Source organism: Nomascus leucogenys, chromosome 17, assembly GCF_006542625.1.
Source record: "Nomascus leucogenys isolate Asia chromosome 17, Asia_NLE_v1, whole genome shotgun sequence".
In the NCBI taxonomy this organism is placed as follows: domain Eukaryota; kingdom Metazoa; phylum Chordata; class Mammalia; order Primates; family Hylobatidae; genus Nomascus; species Nomascus leucogenys.
In genome coordinates this window covers 60,791,895-60,813,257 of record NC_044397.1, presented here as the reverse complement: position 1 = coordinate 60,813,257, position 21,363 = coordinate 60,791,895, and the positions used below count along the sequence as shown (strand labels likewise).

Below are 21,363 nucleotides of genomic sequence, written 5' to 3'. Positions count from 1 at the left end.
CCTATAATCCTAGCACTTTGAGAGGCTGAGACAGGCAGATCACTTGAGCTCAGAAGTTCAAGAACAACCTGGGCAACATGGTGAAACCTCATCTCCACAAAAAATATTTAATAAAAAAATTAGCCATGCGTGATGGTGCGTGCCTGTGGTCCCAGCTACTCAGGAGGCTGAAGCAGGAGAATCACTTGAGCCCCGGAGGTGGGGGTTACATTGAGCCAAGATCGTGCCAGTCTACTCCAACCTGGGCAGCAGAGCCAGACCCTGTCTCAAAAAAAGAAAGAGAAGGAAAGTTTGCAGCCTTTTTTCATGTTCCTGATTGTTGGGTTACATTTGTATAAGATCCTTCTATAATAGGTTTTGCGGGAGGTGCCAGAAGAGAACCCCAAATCTGTCTTCCACATCAGCCAATGCACCAGAAATTAACCAGAAAGGTAAAAACCGTAAAACCTCAAATAGTTTGATTTGTAAAAACATTTTAAAAGCTGGGTGCAGTGGCTTACACATGTAATCCCAGCACTTTGGGAGGCCGAGGCAGGTGGATCACAAGGTCAGGAGTTCGAGACCAGCCTGGCCAACACAGTGAAACCCCGTCTCTACTAAAAACACAAAAATTGGCTGGGCGTGGTGGCAGGCACCTGTAATCCCAGCTACTCGGGAGGCTGAGGCAGGAGAATCGCTTGAACCCAGGAGGCAGAGGTTGCAATGAGCCGAGATTGCACCACTGCACTCCAGCCTGGGCAACAGAGCTAGACGGTCTCAAAAAAAAAAAAAAATGTTTAAATATAATTCACATAACATAAATGTAATTATTTGGCCTGGTCCTGGTGACTCACAACTGGATTCCCATCACTTTGGGAGACTGAGGCAGGAGGATTGCTTGAGGCTGGGAGTTTGAGAACAGCCTGGGCAACAGATCAAGACCCTGTTTCTTAAAAAAAAAAAAAAAAAAGTCATTTTTAAGTGTACCATTCAGTGGAGTTTTGTTTTTAACAGATGGGATCTTGCTGTATTGCCCAGGCCAGTCTTGAATTCCCAGGCTTAAGTGATCCTCCTGCCTCTGCTTCCCAAGTGGCTGGGACTACAGGCACATGCTACTACACCCAGCTACAGTGGTTTTTAGTATATTCAAAATACTGTGGAGTCACATCTCTGGTGGTTGTTTTCTTTAAATTATTTTTTCTGAATACCAAAAAATACATGCTTATTACAGAATGTTCTAAATATTCTATAAAAAAGAAAAAGGGAAGGAAAAAAAAAGTATTCCACAAAACTCCCCTCAAAAACAGATTTCACTGAGAGACCAGACTCCCCTGCATGAGGCAGATGGTCCAGGCCTATGCATCATTGTGTCTTTTCTAGTTTGTGTCTAGCAGCAGTATATAGCAGTGCTCTTGGTAGTGGGACCATCTGAGTGACGTATATCTATGCCCTAGCCAGCATTATAAAAGAACCTGTCTGAAAAAAACAGAAGACGTTAAGGACCAGCATATTGGATTCTGTAGCCATCTCTACCCTCTGGTCTCCAGACTCAGACAGACCCATTTGATATCCACCCATGTCCCAGACAAGGAGCACATCTGGGTGGCATCTTGTTAGAGGGAGAGTTCAAAGATCTCATAAAGTTTTGCCTTGCCTCTCCAAGTTTTTCAAGACAGTCTTACCAGAGTTTATTGATGGAAGAATTTTAGAGGCTGGGAAATGTATTGCAGAAAAGAAAAACAATGTTTCTATTTTTTTTTTTTTAACTGATGTTTTGCCAGGCACGGTGGCTCACGCCTGTAATCCCAACACTTTGGGAGGCCAAGGCGAGTGGATCACTTGAGGTTAAGAGTTTGAGACCAGCCTGGCCAACATGGTAAAACCCCATCTCTACTAAAAATACAAAAATTACAAGCCTGGTGGCGTGCGCCTGTAATCCCAGCTACTCAGGAGGCTGAAGCAGAAGAATCACTTGAACCTGGGAGGTGGAGGTTGCAGTGAGCCAAGATCATGCCACCACACTGCCTGGGCAACAGAGCGAGACTTCATCTCAAAAAAAATTAAAATAAAATAAAATAAACTGGTGTTTAATTGTGCTTTTCTTTTCTTTTTACAATGAACTTTTGTGAAGTCTTAGTATGTCTGATCTCTTAAATATTTTAAAAACTTGCATCTTTGTATGAGATGAATAAACCATTACAGTTCACAGTATCTCTGCAAATTGTAAATCAAATAATTCAGACATGAAATAGCCAAAAATAGTAGGAATATAAGTAAATTAGTTTATAGTTTTTCTAAGGAAATTCAAACTGATACTAACACCTGACTTTGTGAAGTACTTGTGAAGTATTAGACTGTGTGCTAATGCCTTTAACTAGGGTAGTCTTTACAGCATACCTATGAAGAATGTATATATTTCTCTCCTCATAGATGAGAAAACAGCACAGAAAGGTAAGTCACTAAGAGCCTACCTCTTGAATTTGAATTTTGATCCCTGACACAGAGATCAGATTTGAATTTCCATCTCTGACCCCACACCTTGAGCTCTTAGCTCCTGAGTTTCTCCTGAGGTAGCAATGAGATTATTTCTCTATGGGGTTAGTGCCTTTCACTATGCCTTTCACTTCCGCTTTGTTTCCAGGGAAGTGAAAGGACATGAGCAAGGTGACCCTGGGCTCTTCACAGGCTGTGCTGAGCCCCTGGGGCCTTGAGGGGGAGGTGCATGATGGGATGTGAGCATCTGGCATCCCACAGAAAAACTGGTAGAGTTTGCAGACCTATAGACAGGAGGTCAAGAGATCACCTACCAGGTGCTGGGGCCTGGGGAGAAGGCTGACAATAAGTGTCTCTGTTGACTTACATCCTGAGTCAGTCCCCAGGCCCAGTGTATAGGAGCTGAGGAGAGCTGTTTGGCATTGGGTCTTTGGGGTATGTGTGTTGATGGAAGGCGGCCACAGGGCATCTGTGTTATAGCTGTGGAGGTCAGAAAGTGCATCCCGAAGACAAAAGTTGTGGAAAGCAGGGAGCCTGAACGCTGAGAGAAACCCACCGTTTGGGAACAGACAGAGACCCCACTGTCCAGGAGGAAGCAGGTTCAGCCAGCCTATGATAGACTTGCCTTGCCTGCAGAGAGCAGTTCTCTGTGGACACAGATGCATCCTGGACTTAGGGGAGCAGTGAGGTAACCCTGTACCTTCTTTGTCTTTAGTCATGGGACATTTTTTTTCGCAACACGAATGCCGGAGCCCCACCGGGCACTGCGTACCAGAGTCCCCTTCCCCTGAGCCGAGGCTCCCTGGCTGCTGTGGCCCATGCACAGTCCCTGGTGGAAGCACAGCCCAATGTGGACAAGCTCGTGGAAGACCACCTGGCAGTGCAGTCGCTCATCAGGGCATATCAGGTAAGGCGGGCGCTTTACCCACACACGAGAAAGGGTGCAGTGTTCCTTAGGTGGTGCCTCATGGGCCCTATTGGCCTTTCTGAGTGTGTGTTGTCACTTATACCGCCTCAAATACTAGGTGCTTTCTCCCTGCTTTGGGAGGCTGAAAAACAAATACACAAGAAAAGGAACCAGGCTAGCCCTATTTGAGCAAATCTCCTGGCACCACTAATGCCTGCCTTATAAAAGGGCTCCTTATTTCTTTTCCTTACTTGGCAAGAAATATTTGTGGGCAGGGAAACCAAGTCAGTACCCGGGCATCAAGGAGAAGTGCTGCCCATCTGCCAGTGAGCAGTGGCTGGGAGGGGTGGTGCTTTTGGATGGTTGATGCCCCCTTCTCAGTTGCTAACAACTGAATACTATAAGAGAAGAAAACCTATAGAGTTTGGGGATATGGAGGCAGGGAGAGGCAGCTGAGGGTACAGCTGAGCATACAGAGAGTGATGAGGGGCAGGGGAACTCTCCAAAAGTATTGCAGTTAGTGGCCAGTCTCATTAGGCAAGTGTTGAGCAGGACAAGGCTTTTCCCCCCTGTCCTTTCCCAGAGCACAATAACCTAAGTTTTTCTAGGATGTCCACCTGATATGTGGGGAGAGCCCAGAGTTCAGATCTTAAGACTTCATCTGTGATAGTTCTAAGGACGACAGGTAGAGACAAGTGAGCCTGGTGCTTCCCTTCTAGAAGCTCCCATGGGCATCCAGGACCCTGCCACCTGTTCTTGTGTAATTGCTTTGGTGGCAACAAGGGTACTCATGTCTCTGGGCTGTCTTTTCTCTCATGCTTTGGTTTCTGGTGGCATGGGCCATTTCCTGTGCCAGCAGGGCAGTAGTGCAGGTGTTGTAATGGGGCAACATAGGAGAGGTCCTGGGTGTCTGGCCCTTCATGCCATGGCCTGGCAAGTAAGGCTCTGTCCCTGGGGCAAGTGTATTCTGCCTTAGAAAGGAGATGCATGGAGTTTTGTAAATGCCATATGCTTTAAAGTGCTGTCCACATGGATATTTGCATGAGGAGGAGGCCCAGTGGTGTTTCTTTATCACTGCCTGCACGCAGTTGGCCTCAGTAACAACTTCAGCCTGATCTTGCAGTGACTTACCAGCAGCTGCTCCCTTCTCAAATTGCTAGCAAGAAATTGTGAAAGAATCTTAAATTGGAAGGGATTTTCTTTCTCCTTTTGGTTTTTAAATAGTTCAAATCAGATGCTTTAAGTCTGTGGTGTAGCAGGGTTTTTTTGTTCTGACTACTGTGTGCTGACCTACTCAGCAGCAGCAGGGCCAGAGCCCTCACTCCTCACGGGGATATATGATAAAGGCAAACCTTCTCTTAGTAAGATGACCTCTTATCTGCACTCCTCACCAATTAAGGCCAACACTTAAACCTTCATTTTCCTACTTAGGAAAATTTTTCTTTAAATTTGATTTATTTTAAATTGAGATGGGGTCTCACTGTGTTGCCCAGGTTGGCCTCAAACTCCTAGGCTCAAGAGATCCTCTTACCTCACCCTCCCAAGTAGCTGGAACTACAGGCATGTGCCACTGTACCCAGCACCTTAGGGAAATGTTTATGTTCTAAGCTGAGGCAGGCTTCACGTTGGAGTAAGAATTGCCCAGCATATCTCATTTCTGTTTATCCGTGGAAACTGTATAGAGATCCCAAGAAACAGATCCTTTCAGACTCCCAAGTTTATCATAACCTGAGTTTATCTCTTTTTTATAAAAGTACATTTATGCACAATAGTGCTTTTAAAATAAGTTACTCCAAGACTTTTAAAAACTAATTTTGTCGTGTGGGTTTATTGGTGCTGTGTTCCTCTTTGGAAAAGGTTTGCATAACCTGTGACTCTTTTAATCCTCCCCACAGCTCGCTGGATCTGCTTAATGACTTGCTTGTGTTATTGCTTCCAGGTCAGGGGTCACCACATTGCAAAACTTGATCCTCTCGGAATTAGTTGTGTAAATTTTGATGATGCTCCAGTAACTGTTTCTTCAAACGTGGGTGAGAATTAAGCTGTAAATGCTAATTTTAATGTAATTTTACTTTTTTTTTTTACCCCTTCCCTCTTTTTTTTTTCTTCTGTCCTTTTGTGTGTGTCCTTCCCTCTCATCGTTGCCCACTCATAGATACGAGGGCACCATGTAGCACAGCTGGACCCCCTGGGGATTTTGGATGCTGATCTGGACTCCTCCGTGCCCGCTGACATTATCTCATCCACAGACAAACTTGGTGAGGGTCTGAGAGCAGTCAGCTGCGTTGCTTGAGCTCCTCTCGCTGTGCCACGACCTGTGGTAGCCAGGATGTCCAGGCAGGAGGGAAAGGCTCTTAAGTTTCCTTTCATTCTGATCACTTGAAATTTATCGGTATTGTAGCCTTAGTGTGTTTTGGCCAAGTTATTTTTATCTTACTTTTTCAGCCAGATTGTCTAAGTCTCAAAATTTGAAAATAAAATTTTGGACAGAAAGGTTTGTGGCACAGGGAAAAGTCTTGTCCACCTGAGGCAGGTGGATCAGAAGCACTTCAGAGTATAGCTCTTTTGGCTTCAGGTTTTCAAATGTCAGTGCAGCACTGCCTTCAGTGAGGCATGTCCATGAGGCCTTGCTTAGGAACTGCTGACACAGTCATCCTTTTCTGAAGCCCAGTGTGGCCTTGCCTTGACTGGAGGCCATGTCCCTTAGGGGACGAATTCTAGAGCAAGTTGTGCAGTTTGGGTCTCCTGATTTGTAATTGCTGGTGATCACACTGAGGAAACTTTGGAAGGCATTCCCACAGCGTCAGGAGGTCAGGGCCTTTGGGAGGGGCATGTGTGGAGCACACTGGGGTTTCGTCACGGTTGCCAGAAGATAGTCCCACCTACACCCCCTCCTCCTCATGAAGTGAGGTGGGTGATGTGGCTGGGCTCTCACCTGCAGTTGCTTTGCAGAGTTAGTGTGCTTTACGTCACTGTGCTGCTAACCTGTACTAAAGAAATGATGATGTGACTAATTTTTAAATGGCCAGGGTGTTCACAATAGACACTGTGCATGCTGATGAAATTGATGATCACTTACCTGCCTAATACTGCTCTTGGGATAGGTATGAAATTAGCCTCCTCACAGGCACTTTTGGGGAATGGTACAGACAGTCTCTAAGGCTCTGCAGTGCCCGGATGTATTTATAGGCATTACTAAGTTATGTCTAGGGGATGAGGCATGAATCATCAAGCATCATTGACTTTGGAATTGGCATTGATGGTTTGTAATTTTTTTTTTATACCAGCCCTTTAGCAGATTTAGGAAGGGAGTTTAGAGAAATCCTCTTGAATTTTATTGATTAATGCCAGTTCAGATGGTAGACTGGGCATGAGTTGAACCCTGTTTTTTCATTCTGTGGTGACAACTTTGTGCTCCCAAGAAGAGGGCCTCTCTTTGCAGTGTCCCAGGAGGTCTTGGAGCCTCTTCCCTACTGCTCACCCCTTAGTATAGCGATCCTCTCTGCTGGCACCCCCAGTCCCATCACAGCCTGTCTGCCCTGTGCCTCTCCAGCCCCCAGAGACTTCTAGACCTGTGGGATCCTCTTCAGGTGCTCAGAGCAGGCCAAACTCCCCAGCTGATAGACTTGCTACTCCCTGATGAAGAGCACAGGGACTTGCATCTGGAAGCCACCTCTTCAGAGGAAAACCTCACTCTGCATTTAGGCAGGGTAGGGGAGCTGTGGAATGCTCATTTTCTTTTTCTTTTTTTTTTTTTTTTTTTTTTTTTTGAGACGGAGTCTTGCTCTGTTGCCCAGGCTGGAGTGCAGTGGCATAATCTCGGCTTACTGCAACCTCTGCCTCCCAGGTTCAAGCAATTCTCCTGCCTCAGCCTCCTGAGTAGCTGGGACTACAGGTGCGCACCACCACACCCAGCTAATTTTTGTGTTTTTAGTAGAAACGGGGTTTCACCATGTTGGCAAGGCTGGTCTTGAACTCCTGACTTCACAATCCGCCCACCTCAGCCTCCCAAAGTGCTGAGATTACAGGCGTGAGCCATCGCGCCCAGCTGGAATGCTCATTTTTTACAAGCAGCAAAATATTCGAACAGGAGAGAAGCAGATGAAGTGACTGACTCTCCCTCTCCTTCCAGAACCTGCATCGTCCCAGCTCCTTGTCCCAACTGTGCACGTTAGTATAACCAGGGGAGCTCTAAATCTCTCCTCTCTTCCCCTTCAGACTAATACCAAGAGGGGCCACACCTAGGTAAACCCAACCCAGCATAGTCTTTTAAGGGTGAGAAACCCTAAGCACTGTCAACATACACACTAATTTCCCATCTCATTAGTGGCCGAGGCAGGGCCAGAATCTGGGAATCTCTTCTCAGGCCATCACAAGGTCTCACCATATATTTCACTCTGGAATAGTGTCCTCAGTATTTCTGTGAGGTTTGTAGTTCCAGATTCAGCAACAACATCATGGTGAGGGTGAGAGGACAAGAGGACTTTATAAACCAAGAAACTAAAACATACAGAAGTGGCCCTTCCTGAAATCCTTTGAGAAAGGAAAACTTCTGACCTCTCTGGCCAGGAGCCCTTTGGAACCACTGAGAGAGAGAGTCAGGGAGTAGTCTCCACGTTTCAAGAGGAAGGTGCATTTTAATCCTGTGGATTTGAAATAGTATGACCTAAAAATCACACTAAAGTCTTCAGGTACAAAAAATGGAAACCGCGTAAACTTGTTAAAACATGTGTATCTGTAGGAAAATTGGTCTCGAACACTCACCCTTGATGTATGCAGGTCTTCAAGAAAACAGCAGGTCAGATGTGACCGCTAGACAGTTTGTAGAACACTTCAAGACCCGTCATCTCATTCAAACCTCAGAGAGCCTGGACTCTGGAGCCACACTCCCTGGATTGGAATCCCAGCCCACTATTACTAGCTGTGTGACCTTGGGCTAGTTGCTTAACCTCTCTGTGCCTCATCACCTCATCTGTAAGGCAGGGGTGTTGGTACCTACCTCCTCAGGTGGTTTCAAAATTGAATAAACTCCTTAAAATAGTGCCTGGACCTTAACTGCGCCAAGTGGGCTTACTAGCAATCTTCTGAGATGAGTAGCTGCCAAACTCTCTGGTAATAAGATAAATTCAGAAACTGAGAGGTCAAGCAAAAAGACCAGGAACACACAGGAGTTAGTGGTGAAGACTGCCCTGTAGCCAAATGATAAGGAAGCAGCGTAGCATCTAGTGCAGGAATTTGCAAACTAAGAAGTGAGGACTCTGTATGGGGGATGTTTGGGGCCCAGGAGAACTATTTGCCAGCTTAGGAATGAGGCAGTAGAAGGGGGTAGGCTGAGTGGCAACCTGGTGACCTGACCAGTGTGTAGATGGGTCAGGGATTGTTGTGTAGTGGTGTCCTGTGTCACATGACTATTTCCCCAGAGCTAGGATTCTTGCCATGCCTCCGCTTAGCCGCACTTCCCACCTCCCTGTGGATGCAGGCACAGTTTCTCCCTCTCCTTGGGGAAACAGGCTCACATCAGTGATCATACCCATGTTTGAACATAGCCTATGGTGCTTCTGTCAGAGCTTGTTCTGTCTTTTGTTGGAAAAGCTCCAGGTAGGGGGCAGTGATGGAGGGCAGGAGCCGTTGGCAAAGCCATTCATTCTCAAAGGGCACTGATGATGCTGCCCTGAAAACACTCTGCCAGCTGAGTACCTGGGTGGTTGGCCAATTTGGTCTGCAGTGCAAGCAGGGAATTCTGTCCACTCTGAGTTTTTTAATAAAGTGGAATATATGCTATAGTTTCCACTGAGTTGACCTTTTATGACCATTTTTGAAAAGTTTGGGAAATCCTGGCTTAGGGCACCTGTCTTCACTTCTCAGAAATTCTCCTGGTCCCTGAAGTAATAAGGAAAGATAATTAACAAGTAGACTCTTGCCAGTTAGGAGAGACTGTACAGACAGACACAGAACTCCTCAGTAGCGCCAGAGTGTTAGGATTTACCATCAGATGTTATGGACACACTCTTTCCCTCAGTTTTATCTTTCAAGTGTAGCATGACAGAACTTGTTATGAATACAGTAAAAAATATTGTTGAGATGGTAGAGCCAGTGGTTTTTTATTATTATTATTATTATTATTATTATTATTGAGATGGAATTTCGCTCTTTTGCCCAGGCTGGCGCGCAATGGTGCCATCTCGGCTCACTGCAACCTCCGCCTCCCGGGTTCAAGTGATTCTCTTGCCTCAACCTCCGGAGTAGCTGGGATTACAGGCACCCATCACCACATCCAGCTAATTTTTGTATTTTTAGTAGGGACCGTGTTTCACCATGTTGGCCAGGCTGGTCTCGTACTCCTGACCTCAGGTGATCCACCTGCCTTGGCCTCCCAAAGTGCTGGGATTACAGGCATGAGCCACCACACCCAGCCTAATTAAATTTTTAAAATTTAAATAGAGACAGGGTTTCACCATGTTGCCCAGGCTGTTCTCAAACTCCTCTGAGCTCAAGCAGTCCACCTGCCTCCGCCTCCCAAAGTGCTGGGATTACAGGAGTGAGCCAACCGTGCCCAGCCTAGTGATTATTTTCATTAACAATTTTTAAAATTAATTTTAGAACAGTTTCTCAATTATATGTGGATTATGTTCCATAATTGTGCAGGTGATGGCTGGAACGGAGATAACTTTTTTTTTTTTTTTTGAGATGGAGTTTCGCTCTTTTGCCCAGGCTGGAGTGCAATGGCACAACCTCAGTTCACTGCAACCTCCGCCTCCCAGGTTCAAGCGATTCTCCTACCTCAGCCTCCCAAGTAGCTGGGATTACAGGCACCCACCGCCATGCCCAGCTAATATTTTGTATTTTTAGTAGAGACGTGGTTTCACCATATTGGCCAGGCTGCTCTCGAACTCCTGACCTCAGGTGATCCACTCGCCTCAGCCTCCCAAAGTGCTGGGATTACATGTGTGAGCCACCACACCTGGCCAGAGATAACTTTTTAACGAAGTGTTAAAGTTAGGGGCCGGTTTCCAGGTAAATCTCCAGATGCCCATCTTAATTTGTGCCAGGCTGTACTATAAACCTCATTTCCCTGGGGAAAGAGGGTTCAGCGTTCCAACATGAGATACTTTATTTTTTTATTTTATTTTATTTTTAAAATAGAGACAGGGTCTTATTATGTTGCCCAGGCTTGTCTCGGACTCCTGGGCTCAAGCAACCCTCCTGCCTTGGCCTTTCAAAGTGCTGGAATTACAGCAGTGAGCCACCGCACCCAGCTGACACGTATTAAATACACATTTCTCTTCACTCACATTCCATAGTGAGGTTCCTTGACAGCAAATTTGCAGATCCGGAGAATGAGGCACCAACCTCATGTTACAATATCCCTGAATGGATCCAGTCAGAGTGGGAGGTAGTGGCAGCCCAACGTCTTCTGGTAGGAGGGCTCCTAGGGAGGCTTTTTCCACTGGCTCTTGAAGAAGGGTCATCAGTTGAGGTGCCATGGTAGATATGGGTGTATATTGCAAAACACTAGAACCCGGGTATTATCAATAGAAAGGTCTAGACAGTGAGTCCCAACAGTGAGGCCCACTCATTTGCCTAATTAGAAACAGTTAGAAACTCTTGCTTAATTAGAAATTCTTGCCCTCGTTTTTTCTTGCTGTTGTTTGGGTTTTTTTAATTATTATTTTTGTTTTTTTGAGACAGAGTCTTACTCTGTTGCCCAGGCTGGAGTGCAGTGGTGCAATGTCAGCTCACTGCAACCTCCACCTCCCAGGTTCAAGTGATTCTCGTGCCTCAGCCTCTCAAGTAGCCGGGATTACAGATGTGCACCACCATGCCCGGCTAATTTTTGCATTTTTAGTAGAGAAGGGATTTCACTGTGTTGGTCAGGCTGGCTTTGAACTCCTGGCCTCAAGTGAGTCACCCGCCTCAGCCTCCCAAAGTGTTGGGATTACAGAGGTGAGCCACACTGCGCCTGGCCCAATTTTATCTTTCAAGTGTAGCATTTGAATTAGTTTCCCACCTAAAAATGCCACTGTCTGTGGTTTCGGTATAAATTCTGTAGTATAACTTTTCACAGTGACAAAAATGATTGAGATGTACTTTACTGGGTTTTTTGTTGTTGTTGTTTTGTTTTTTGAGACAGAGTCTCTTTCTGTAGCCCAGGCCGGAATGCAGTGGCACGATCTCGACTCACTGCAACCTCTCCTCCTGGATTCAACCAATTCTCCTGCCTCAGCCTCCTGAGTAGCTGAGACTACAGGTGTGCGCCACCACACCAGGCTAATTTTTGTATTTTTAGTAGAGACAGGGCTTCACCATATTGGCCAGGCTGGTCTCAAACTCCTGACCTCGTGTAATCCACCTGCCTAGGCCTCACAAAGTGCTGGGATTACAGGCGTGAACCACTGTGCCTGGCCTAATTAAATTTGTTTTTTTTATTTTTATTATTATTTTTTTTTTGAGACGGAGTCTCACTCTGTTGCCCAGGCTGGAGTGCAGTGGCAGGATCTCAGCTCACTGCAACCTCTGCCTCCCAGGTTCAAACAATCCTGCTTCAGCCTCCCACATGACTGGGATTACAAGCATGTGCCACTACGCCCGGCTAATTTTTGTATTTTTAGTAGAGACGGTGTTTCACCATGTTGTCCAGCCTGGTCTCAAACTCCTGAGCTCAACTGATCCACCTGCTTTGGTCTCCCAAAGTGCTGGGATTATAGGCATGAGCCACCGTGCTCAGTGAGATGTACTTTAATGTGAGATTTAAACATAATTAAAGGAGAATTAAAAACCAATTGTATAAATAAATGGGAAGAAAGTGTGAAACTTCTCTCGCATTTACCACTGATGTTTACAAATTGCTAATACCATTTTATGAAATGAACTTGAGTTAAATAGTTAAAAAGTCAGTTTAAAAGTTCAAAAATGTGGCAAAATATCAACTACTTAGCTCTTGCCTTTCTCTGACAACCTGCTGTCATTAACAGCACAGCGAGTCATGACAAAGTTTCCACACATCGTCCTGACCTTCCAGGGCTCTCCGGTTTGTTCCTTTGATGGCTGAGAAAAATAAGCTAAAAATAGAGTTGATGTTTAATTAGCTTTTGTAATTTCAGAGTGATATAGAGCAGTTCATTTAGTAAGCATTGATTGCTGTGTGCAGCGTGCTGTGTGCCACAGATAACCGAGGAGCTGGAGATGAGGTTTCCTAAGTGACTCGGGAGGGCGGGGCCAAGCTAAGAACATAACCAGGGTGGTTGAAGCCATGGGCGATATGGTCACCCTCAAGGAGAATGAAGCTGGCCAAGCAGACATCTGACATTTGAGAAGATTCTTTGACTGGAGATACCCAGAAACTGGTAAACCGAGTCCCCTAGCTCCCAGCATCACATTCCTGCCTCTGTGCTTCACTTGGAAGTACTGTGGCCAAATCTCTATCCGCTCCCTCGCTCCTCCCTCACAGCACCTGCACTCTTCAAGAAGTAATTTACAATGCTTCAAAGCACTCAGGTGTTGGAAAATCTGTGTGCTTTCTGTAAATTGTGACAACCAGAATATCTTCTGTTGTTCTCTTCACTCTCCTCTTCTTTGGTTTGTGTCTTTTGTTTGCCTTTTATTTTAAAAATATAAAAAAGTACAGATAAAAGTAAGAGCATTCACATACTCAGTACTAAGAATGTAAACATTTTACCGCATTGCCTTTAGATTTTTAAAAATGGGAATGAGTATTTAAGGTTCCTTTTGAGGCCCTCCCCTGTGTGGATCCTTACCTGGAGTCTCCAGGGTGACTAACATACACCTCACTTATGGCATCTTGACATGGTCTCATGTCTTGGTTTTGAAGATTGAAGGAGAAAATTTAAGATTCTTCATCCTTGCCTTAAGCAAAATATTGACATTTAGATATTCTGTTGTCTTAAGAGCCACTTGGCTCTGAGTTCTTCAGTGGTTATTGTTTCCTGGGGGAAGGAGACAGTGTGGCTTGCCCAGGACTGGAGACCTGCAGCCCCTGTCACAGCCCTAGGAAGCAGGCCTGTTTCCTGGGGTCTGAGTCTGACTTCAAAGGAAGCGCTCGCTGGCCTTTCTCTGCACTCCCAGTACAGGGAGCATACCCAGTGACAGCACTCTGAGTGCTCAACCATCAGCCTCTCTGTGTGCCTGTGTTACTGCCTACTTTCCTGACCCCGTCCCCCAGGCTCGCACGCCCAGACAGTAAGGGTCAGGAGCATGTTTTGTGTATCCAAATAAATGTCTTGATTTCACCAGTGGCTCAGAAAGCTGTTATGTATAGTAGAAATCCAATTAAAAGTTTACAGGTAGAAGGAAATGTACAGCTGTGGAGACGTAGCTGTGGCTCTTGGGTGGTTTTCAGCTAGCAAGCTCTTCTTTTCTAGTTTGCCTTCTTGAGCTGGGAGATCAAGGACTCCTTCCATTCTTTAGAATTCTTCAAAATCTTACAGTTTAGAGTAGTCTGCCGCCTGAATCTAGTGCTGAGAAATGTCTACTCTAAAAATTAGGCTTTTTCATTTTCTTTTCCTCAATTTTCATCTCAAAGTAGTGACTTCCCAGGAAAGTGCTGTTATCCGCCACTTCTTGAAGCTAAGGAGATGAGGAGCTCTCAAACGACGCTGCCTGATGGCTTTCCATTGTCAGGGTGCTAACCTCCCCTCCTTCTGATTCACCTTATTCCAGCTGTTCTATGAATCATTTCCATGTTTAACAAAATTGACCCCCTGACCATGTAACCCACCCACTTCTCCCTTGATGTGTGTGTGTGTCCCTGTGATGGTGTCTGTGCTACCCGTTACTGCAGTAATGGTGTAGGGTTTTGGTGTTTGGGTCTTTTTTAAACTAACTCTCACCTGTCTTTTTCCTTCTGCGCTCACCCATGATACCCCACTCTGCCTCTCAGATCTTGCAGTTTTCAAGGAACGACTTCGAATGCTAACAGTAGGAGGTATGAAAATAATGAGCCTTTCACCTTTTCAGAGTTGAGGACTTCATTTGAATAGGATGTGCAACTTTTCCTAGCATGCAATATGGGGAAAGTTGACACAGCTTCTGTCACGTGTTTTTAAGTTTGTTAATTGTTCTGAAATATGTTTTTCCCTTCTTTTAGTTATTAACCAATAAGTAGAGCTACTTATATGGTATTGTTTTGTTTCTGTTCATTTGTGTTTCAAAGAGCACTTTTCATCTTCACGTGTGCTTCATCGCTTCACTGTGAGCTTCCATCTTCAGCATAATTCACCTTTAGCTGCTGCCATAGCCAGCTGGGCACATGAAGCCATGTTCAGCTCTGCATGGTGGCTTGTCCTGTCCTCCACATTCTGTGCTGAGGCTTTGACTGGACTCTGGATTCTTCCAGATTCTGCTTCCTGGGCATTTTGGGCAAGATTTCCAAAATGTTTTATGTTTGAAGGCCAACTGAAGTATTAATAAAAACTTAGCGAGAACTCTTAGTGACCCTCAGTTGGGCAAAACACATTTGAGGAATCCAGAGTCTAAATGCTGGGGGATCATCAGCCTGTTGTCATCCACCCTGGTGGCCAGTCTCTTCTTTACACTCTGGCTTCTCTAAGCAGTTATCTTTTTTCTCCTTCTTCTAATATCTGTGAAACTCTACTTTTTAATTACACTTTTTATTTTGAGATCATTGTAGATTCATATGCACTTGTGAGAAATAACAGTTCTGTGCCCTTTGGCCAGCTTCCCCAATGGTAACATCTTGAAAAGCTATAGTACAACATCACACCACTACACTAAATTGATAAAATAAGACTCTAGACATCCATCACCACGAGGATTCCTCCTGTTGCCCTTTTATGACCATATCTACTTCCCTGCCATCCCAGCCACTACTTGTATTCCCTGGCAACCACTATTTTGTTCTCCATTTCTGTAATTTTGTCATTTCAGGAATGTTATACATGTGGAATCACAGTATGTAACCTTTGGGGATTGGCATTTTTCAATCAGCATAATTTTCTTAGAGATTCATGCAGGTTGTTGGTGTGAATCAATAGTTTGTTCCTTTTTATTGCTGAGTAGTATTCCATGGTGTGGATGTACTATGATTGTTTTTAACCATTCGCCTGTTGAAGGACCTCTTCATTGGAATGGATTGTTTCCATTCTTTGGCTAATAGGATCTTTTGCAGAGCAGAAGTTTTTAATCTTTTTTCCCCCTCGTTTCCTACCTCAGCTTCTATGCCCAAAGTTTTTAAGCTTGATGACATCCAGTTTATTAATTTTCCTTTTATGGATTGTGCTTTTGGTATGAAGTCTAAGAACTCTTTCCTTAGCCCTAGATCCCCAAAATGTTCTCCTATGCATTTTTCTAAAGGTTTTATAGTTTTGTGTTTTACATATAAATCTATGATCCATTTTAAGTAAATTTCCATGTAAGGCATTTAGATCAAGATTCTTTTATTGTTCATTTTATATTTTTGTGTGTAGATGTCCAGTTGTTCTGATGCCATTAGCTGAAAACTCTGTCTTTCCTTCATTGAATTGCTTTTGTACTTTTGCCAAAAATCAGTTGGACTTATTGGTGTGGGTCTATATCTGGATTTTCAGTTATTTCCTTTGTGTGTCTGTTTTTCCATCGATACCACAGTGTCTTGATTACTGTAGCTACTAAATTTTATTTTTCATTTACAATATCGTTTTAACTATTCAGGGGCCTTTTCCTTCTCCATATAAATTTGAGGATAAGCATATCTATGTCTACATATACCTTGCTGCCATTTTGATAGGAATTGGCTTAAACCTATAGATCCATTTAGGGAGAAAATACATTTTTACCATGTTGTCTTCCAATCCATGAACATAGTATGGCTCCTCATTTATTTGGATCACTGATTTTTTTAATCAGCTTTTTGTAGTTTTCAGCATATACATTGTATATATGTTTTGTTATATTTACACTTAACTATTATTTTCTTAACGTTGGTGTCCACGTATTCATTGGTAGTATATAGAAATATAATTGATTTTAGTGTTTATGTTGCATTCTGAGATCCTGATGAACTCATTCTAGGGCTTTTTTTTTTTTTTGTAGATTCCTTAGGATTTTCTATATAGACAGTCATGTCATCAGAAAATAGGAAGTTATTTCATCCTTCCCAATCTGTGTGCCTTTTATTTCCTTTTCTTGCCTTATTACAGTAGCTACAACTTTTAGCACTGTATTGAATAAGAGAGGTAAGAGTGGAGAGCCTTATGCCCTGTTCCTGATCTAAGGGTGAAAGCATTTAGTCTTTCATCATTAAGTATAATGTTAACTGTAGATTTTTTGTAAATGCTCTTTATCAAGCTGAGGAAGTTCCTCTGTATTCATATTTTTTCTGATAGTTTTAATTATGAATGTATATTGAATTTTGTCAGATGTTTTTCCTGCATCGATATGATCTTGTGATTTATTTATTTATTTATTTTTTCGGAGGCTGATTCTTGCTCTGTCACCCAGTCTGGAGTGCAGTGGTGCAATCTCAGCTCACTGCAACCTCCACCTCCCAGGTTCAAGCAGTTCTCCCACCTCAGCCTCCCAAGTAGTGGGGGCTACCAATGTGCACCACCACGCCCGGCTAATTTTTGTACTTTTAGTAGAGGTGGGGTTTCACTTTGTTGGCTAGGCTGGTCTAGAACTCCCGACCTCAGGTGATCTGCCCACCTCACCCTCCCAAAGTTCTGGGATTGCAGGCATGAGCCACCACATCTGGCTGATTTTTATTCTTTAATGTAGACTATTTAATGCTAATGTAGTGGATTATATTGATTGATTTTTGATTATTCAACCAGCCTTGGATTAGTGGAATAAACACCATTTGATCATGGTATATAATTCTTTTTATATGTCTTTGTATCTGTCTCTTTATATATTTTGCATCCATATTGATGAGGGATATTGGTCATTTTTTTTTTTTTGTACTATCTTTGCTTTTGGTATCAGGGTAATTCTGGCTTCATAAAATGAATTGAGAAGTGTTTCTCCTATTTTCTGAAAGACATTGAATAGAATTGGTGTTAACTCTTCTTCAAATACTTGATAGAATTTTCCAGCGAAATCATTTGGGCTTAGAGGTTAATTTTTCACAAGGTTTTTATTTATTAATTAGATTTCCTTATTAGCCATAGGGCTTTTCTAATTATCTGTTTCATATTGGATGAGTAATGGTAGTTTGTGTTCTTCTAGAAGTGGTTTATTTCATCTAAGTTGTCAAATGTGTGTAGTGTTATTTATAGTATTCCCTTATTTTTGATAGTCATTTTTTTTTTATTTCTTTCTCAACGTCAAGAAAAGGAACAGAATCTTCTTGATATTTGAAGGGTCTGTATTGATATCCCGTTTCATTCCTGATATTGGTCATTTGTGTCCTCTTTTTATTTGTCAGTCTTGTAAGAGATTTGTCAATGTTACTATCTTTTCAAAGAACCAGTTGTTTCGTTGGTTTTTCTCTGTTGTTTTGCTGTTTTCAATTTCATTGATTTCTGCTCTTTATTATTTCCTTACTTCTGCTTATTGGCTTTTGGCTTGTTTATTGTTTTTCCCTCTTTTCTAGGAATGGGAACTTAGATTATTGATTAGAGACTGTCCCTCTTTTCTGATGTATTTACTACTATAAATTTTTCTCTCAGTACTGGTTTAGCTGTCCTACAAAGTTTGATATGTTATATTTTCATTTTCTTTCAGTTGTTTTTGAGACAAGGTCTTGCTCTGTCATTCAGGCTGTAGTGCAGTGGCATGATCACAGCTCACTGCAGCCTCTAATTCCTGGGCTTAAGTTATCCTCCCACCTCAGCCTCCTAAGTAGCCAAGACTACAGTTGTATGCCACCATGCCTGGCTATTTTTAAATTTTTTTATACAGATGAAATCTCACTGTATTGCCTGGGCTGGCCATTATTGTATTCTTTGTATACCCCTTGATATTTTGTCTTTGGCCTTTGGATTATTTAGAAGGGTGTTATTTAGTTTACAAGTGTTTGGAGATTTCTTGTTACCTTTCTTATTATCACTTTCTAGTTGGATTTCATTGTGGTTGGAGAATGCACCCTATATGATTTGAATTGTGCTAAATTTGTTGGGTTTTTAAAAAATGGCCCACCATATTGTCTGTCTTGGCATATGTTTCATGGATGCTTGGAAAGAATGCTACCGTTGAAATGCTATTGTTGGGTGGAGTATTCTCTAAATGTCTGCTAGAGCCAGGCATGGTGGTTCATGCCTATAAACCCAGGACTTTGAGAGACCAAGATGGGAGGATCACTTGAAGCCAGGAGTTTGTTGCCTGGCAACATAGCAAGACCCATATTTCCACCACCAACAACAACAAAATTAGCCAAGCATGATGGTGCATGCCTGTAGTCCTAGCCACTCAGGAGGCTAAGGTGGTAGGATCATTTGAGCCCAGAAGTTTAAGGCTGCAGTGATCTATGATTGCACCACTATACTCTGGCCTGGGTGACCCTATCTCTAAACTACACATACATGTGCATGCACACACACACACACACACACACACACACACACGTCTGTTAGATCCTGTTAGTTAATGGCTGTTGAGTTCTGTATTTTTGCTGAATTTCTGTCTAGTTTTTTAGTCAGTTACTGAGAGAGGGGTATTAAAGTCTTCAGCTATAAATGTGGGTCTTATCAGATTTGGGGTCACTTATTTTGCAGCTCTGTTCTTTGGTGTATACACATTTCAGATTGCTGTATCTTCTCAGTAGATTTACCCTCTTACCATGATGGAATGTCCCTCTTTGTCTCCGGTAATTTTCTTTGCTCTGAAGTCACTTCATCTCATATTAATATAAGCCACTCCTACTTACATTTGATTAATGTTTACATGATACATTTTTTCCTCCCTTTACTTCAACTTGTCTATATCACATTTGAAGTGAGTTTCTTGTGGATAAGCATGTAGGTGGGTTTTGTTTTATATTCCACTCTTCTCATAATCTCTGTCTTCTATTTAATATATTTAGGTCATTTATATTTAATGTAATTAGTGGTATGTTAGGGCTCAAGTCTGCCATTTTACTATTTTTTTTTTGTTCTGCTTTTCATTGCTTTGCTTTCATTTTCCTGTGCTGTGGATTTTTAAACCCACATTAAAAAAATTTTTTTTAATTATGTATACTTTGTGGTTTGTTTGTTTTTTGAGATGGAGTTTCACTCTTTCACCCAGGCTAGAGTGGTGCAGTGGTGTGATCTTGGCTCACTGCAACCTCTGCCTTCCGGTTTCAATCGATTCTCCTGCCTCAGCCTCCCAAGTAGCTGGGATTATAGGCGCCTGCCACCACACCCAGATAATTTTTTTGTATTTTTAGTAGAGGTGGGGTTTCACCATCTTGGCCAGGCTGGTCTCGAACTGACCTCATGATCTACCTGCCTTGGCCTCCCAAAGGGCTGGGATTACAGGCATGAGCCACCGCGCCTGGTGTGTTTTTGAGTGTATCCTTTTATATAGCATTTTTAGTAGTTGTTTTAGGTATTACTACTTTATATAGACATAACTTATCATCTATTAGTGTCATAACTTTTCAGTACGTATTAAGTATGGAAACCTTACCTCCTTTTATATCTCTTTACTGTCCTGCATTTATAATATAATTATCTTAGATATTTTCTCTACATACATTTAAAACTTCATCAGACAGAGTTATAAGTTTGCTTCAACCATCAAACATAATTTAGAAGACCCAAGAGGAGGAGAATCTGATCTATTTACCCAGATTTTTGCTTTTTGTGTTCTTTCTTCCATCTTGGTGTTCCAAGATTCCTTCTTTTATTGTTTCCTTTCTGTTTAAAATACTTCCTTTGGCCAATTTTTTAGGGCAGGTCTGCTGGTGACAAACTTAGTTTTCCTTTGCCTGGGAACTTCTATTTCCCCTTCATTCCTACAGGACATTTTTGGTGGATATAAGATTCTGGTTAGACATAATCCTTTTCCCTTTTCTTTCAGCTCTTGAAAAGTGTTGTGCCATTTCTTTCTTTTCTTTTCTTTTCTTTTTGAGACAGAGTCTCACTCTGTTGCCCAGGTTGGAGTGCAGTGGTGTGATCTCTGCTCACTGCAACCTCCGCCTCCCGGATTCAAGCGATTCTCCTGCCTCAGCCTCCTGAGTAGCTGGGATTATAGGCACGCACCACCACGCCTGGCTAATTTTTGTATTTTTAGTAGAGATGGGGTTTCACCATGTTGGTCAGGCTGGTCTTGAACTCCTGACCTCGTGATCTGCCCCACCTCGGCCTCCCAAAGTGCTGGGATTACCGGCTTGAGCCACCATGCCCAGCCTGTGCCACTTCTTTCTACCCTCCATGGTTTCTGATGAGAAATCTGTCATTTGAATTGTTTTCCCTATAGGTAAAGTGTCACTTTACAACAACTGCTTTTAACATTTTTTCTTTGATTTTGTTTTTCAGAAGTTTAATTATCATGTGTTTTGGCATGGATTTCTTTGGGAATATCCTGTGGATTCACTCAGCTTCTTGAATCTTTGGGTTTGGTCTTTTACCATATTTGGGAAGTTTTTAGCTAAGTACCTTTTCAGCCACCCTCTTTATTCTCTGCTTCTTTGATTTTATCCATTTATATGTATGTGAAATCTTTGATTATACTGTCACATGTCCCCTGAGGCTCTCTTCATTTTTTATTTTCTTTCTGTTATTCAGATTGGTTAATTTCTGTTGTTCCGTCTTCAAATATACTGATTCTCTGCCCCTCCATTCTGCCATTGAGCCTATCCATTGAATGTTTTTTGATTTTTAAAAAAATTTCTGTTTGGTACTTCTTTACATCTTCAGTTTTTGGCTGAGACATTGTAATTTGTGACTCACTTTTAAAATTGTCTCTATCGTGTTCTTAATTGCTCATGGAAATTGTTTGGGCCAGGTGCGGTGGCTTACGCCTGTAAGCCCTTTGGGAGACCAAGACAGGCAGATTGCTTGAGCTCAGGAGTTCGAGACCAACCCGGCCAACATGGCAAAACTCCA

General features: G+C 42.9%; 1 protein-coding gene across 6 annotated transcripts in view; it reads left to right on the top strand.

Annotated features, from left to right (window-relative positions):
- Positions 1–21,363, top strand: part of OGDH (oxoglutarate dehydrogenase) — a 103,094-nt gene that overhangs the window by 36,139 nt on the left and 45,592 nt on the right. For 2 of the 6 annotated variants that reach the window (XM_030797463.1, XM_030797464.1), the window contains exons 3-5: positions 3,188–3,379; positions 5,319–5,409; positions 14,277–14,321. In XM_030797463.1, coding sequence (XP_030653323.1) covers positions 3,188–3,379; positions 5,319–5,409; positions 14,277–14,321 — 328 coding nt within the window. Of the gene's footprint in view, positions 1–3,187; positions 3,380–5,318; positions 5,410–5,534; positions 5,638–14,276; positions 14,322–21,363 lie in introns of those variants that run through there. The other 4 variants (XM_003268867.4, XM_030797465.1, XM_030797466.1 and 1 more) reach the window with 3 other exon arrangements.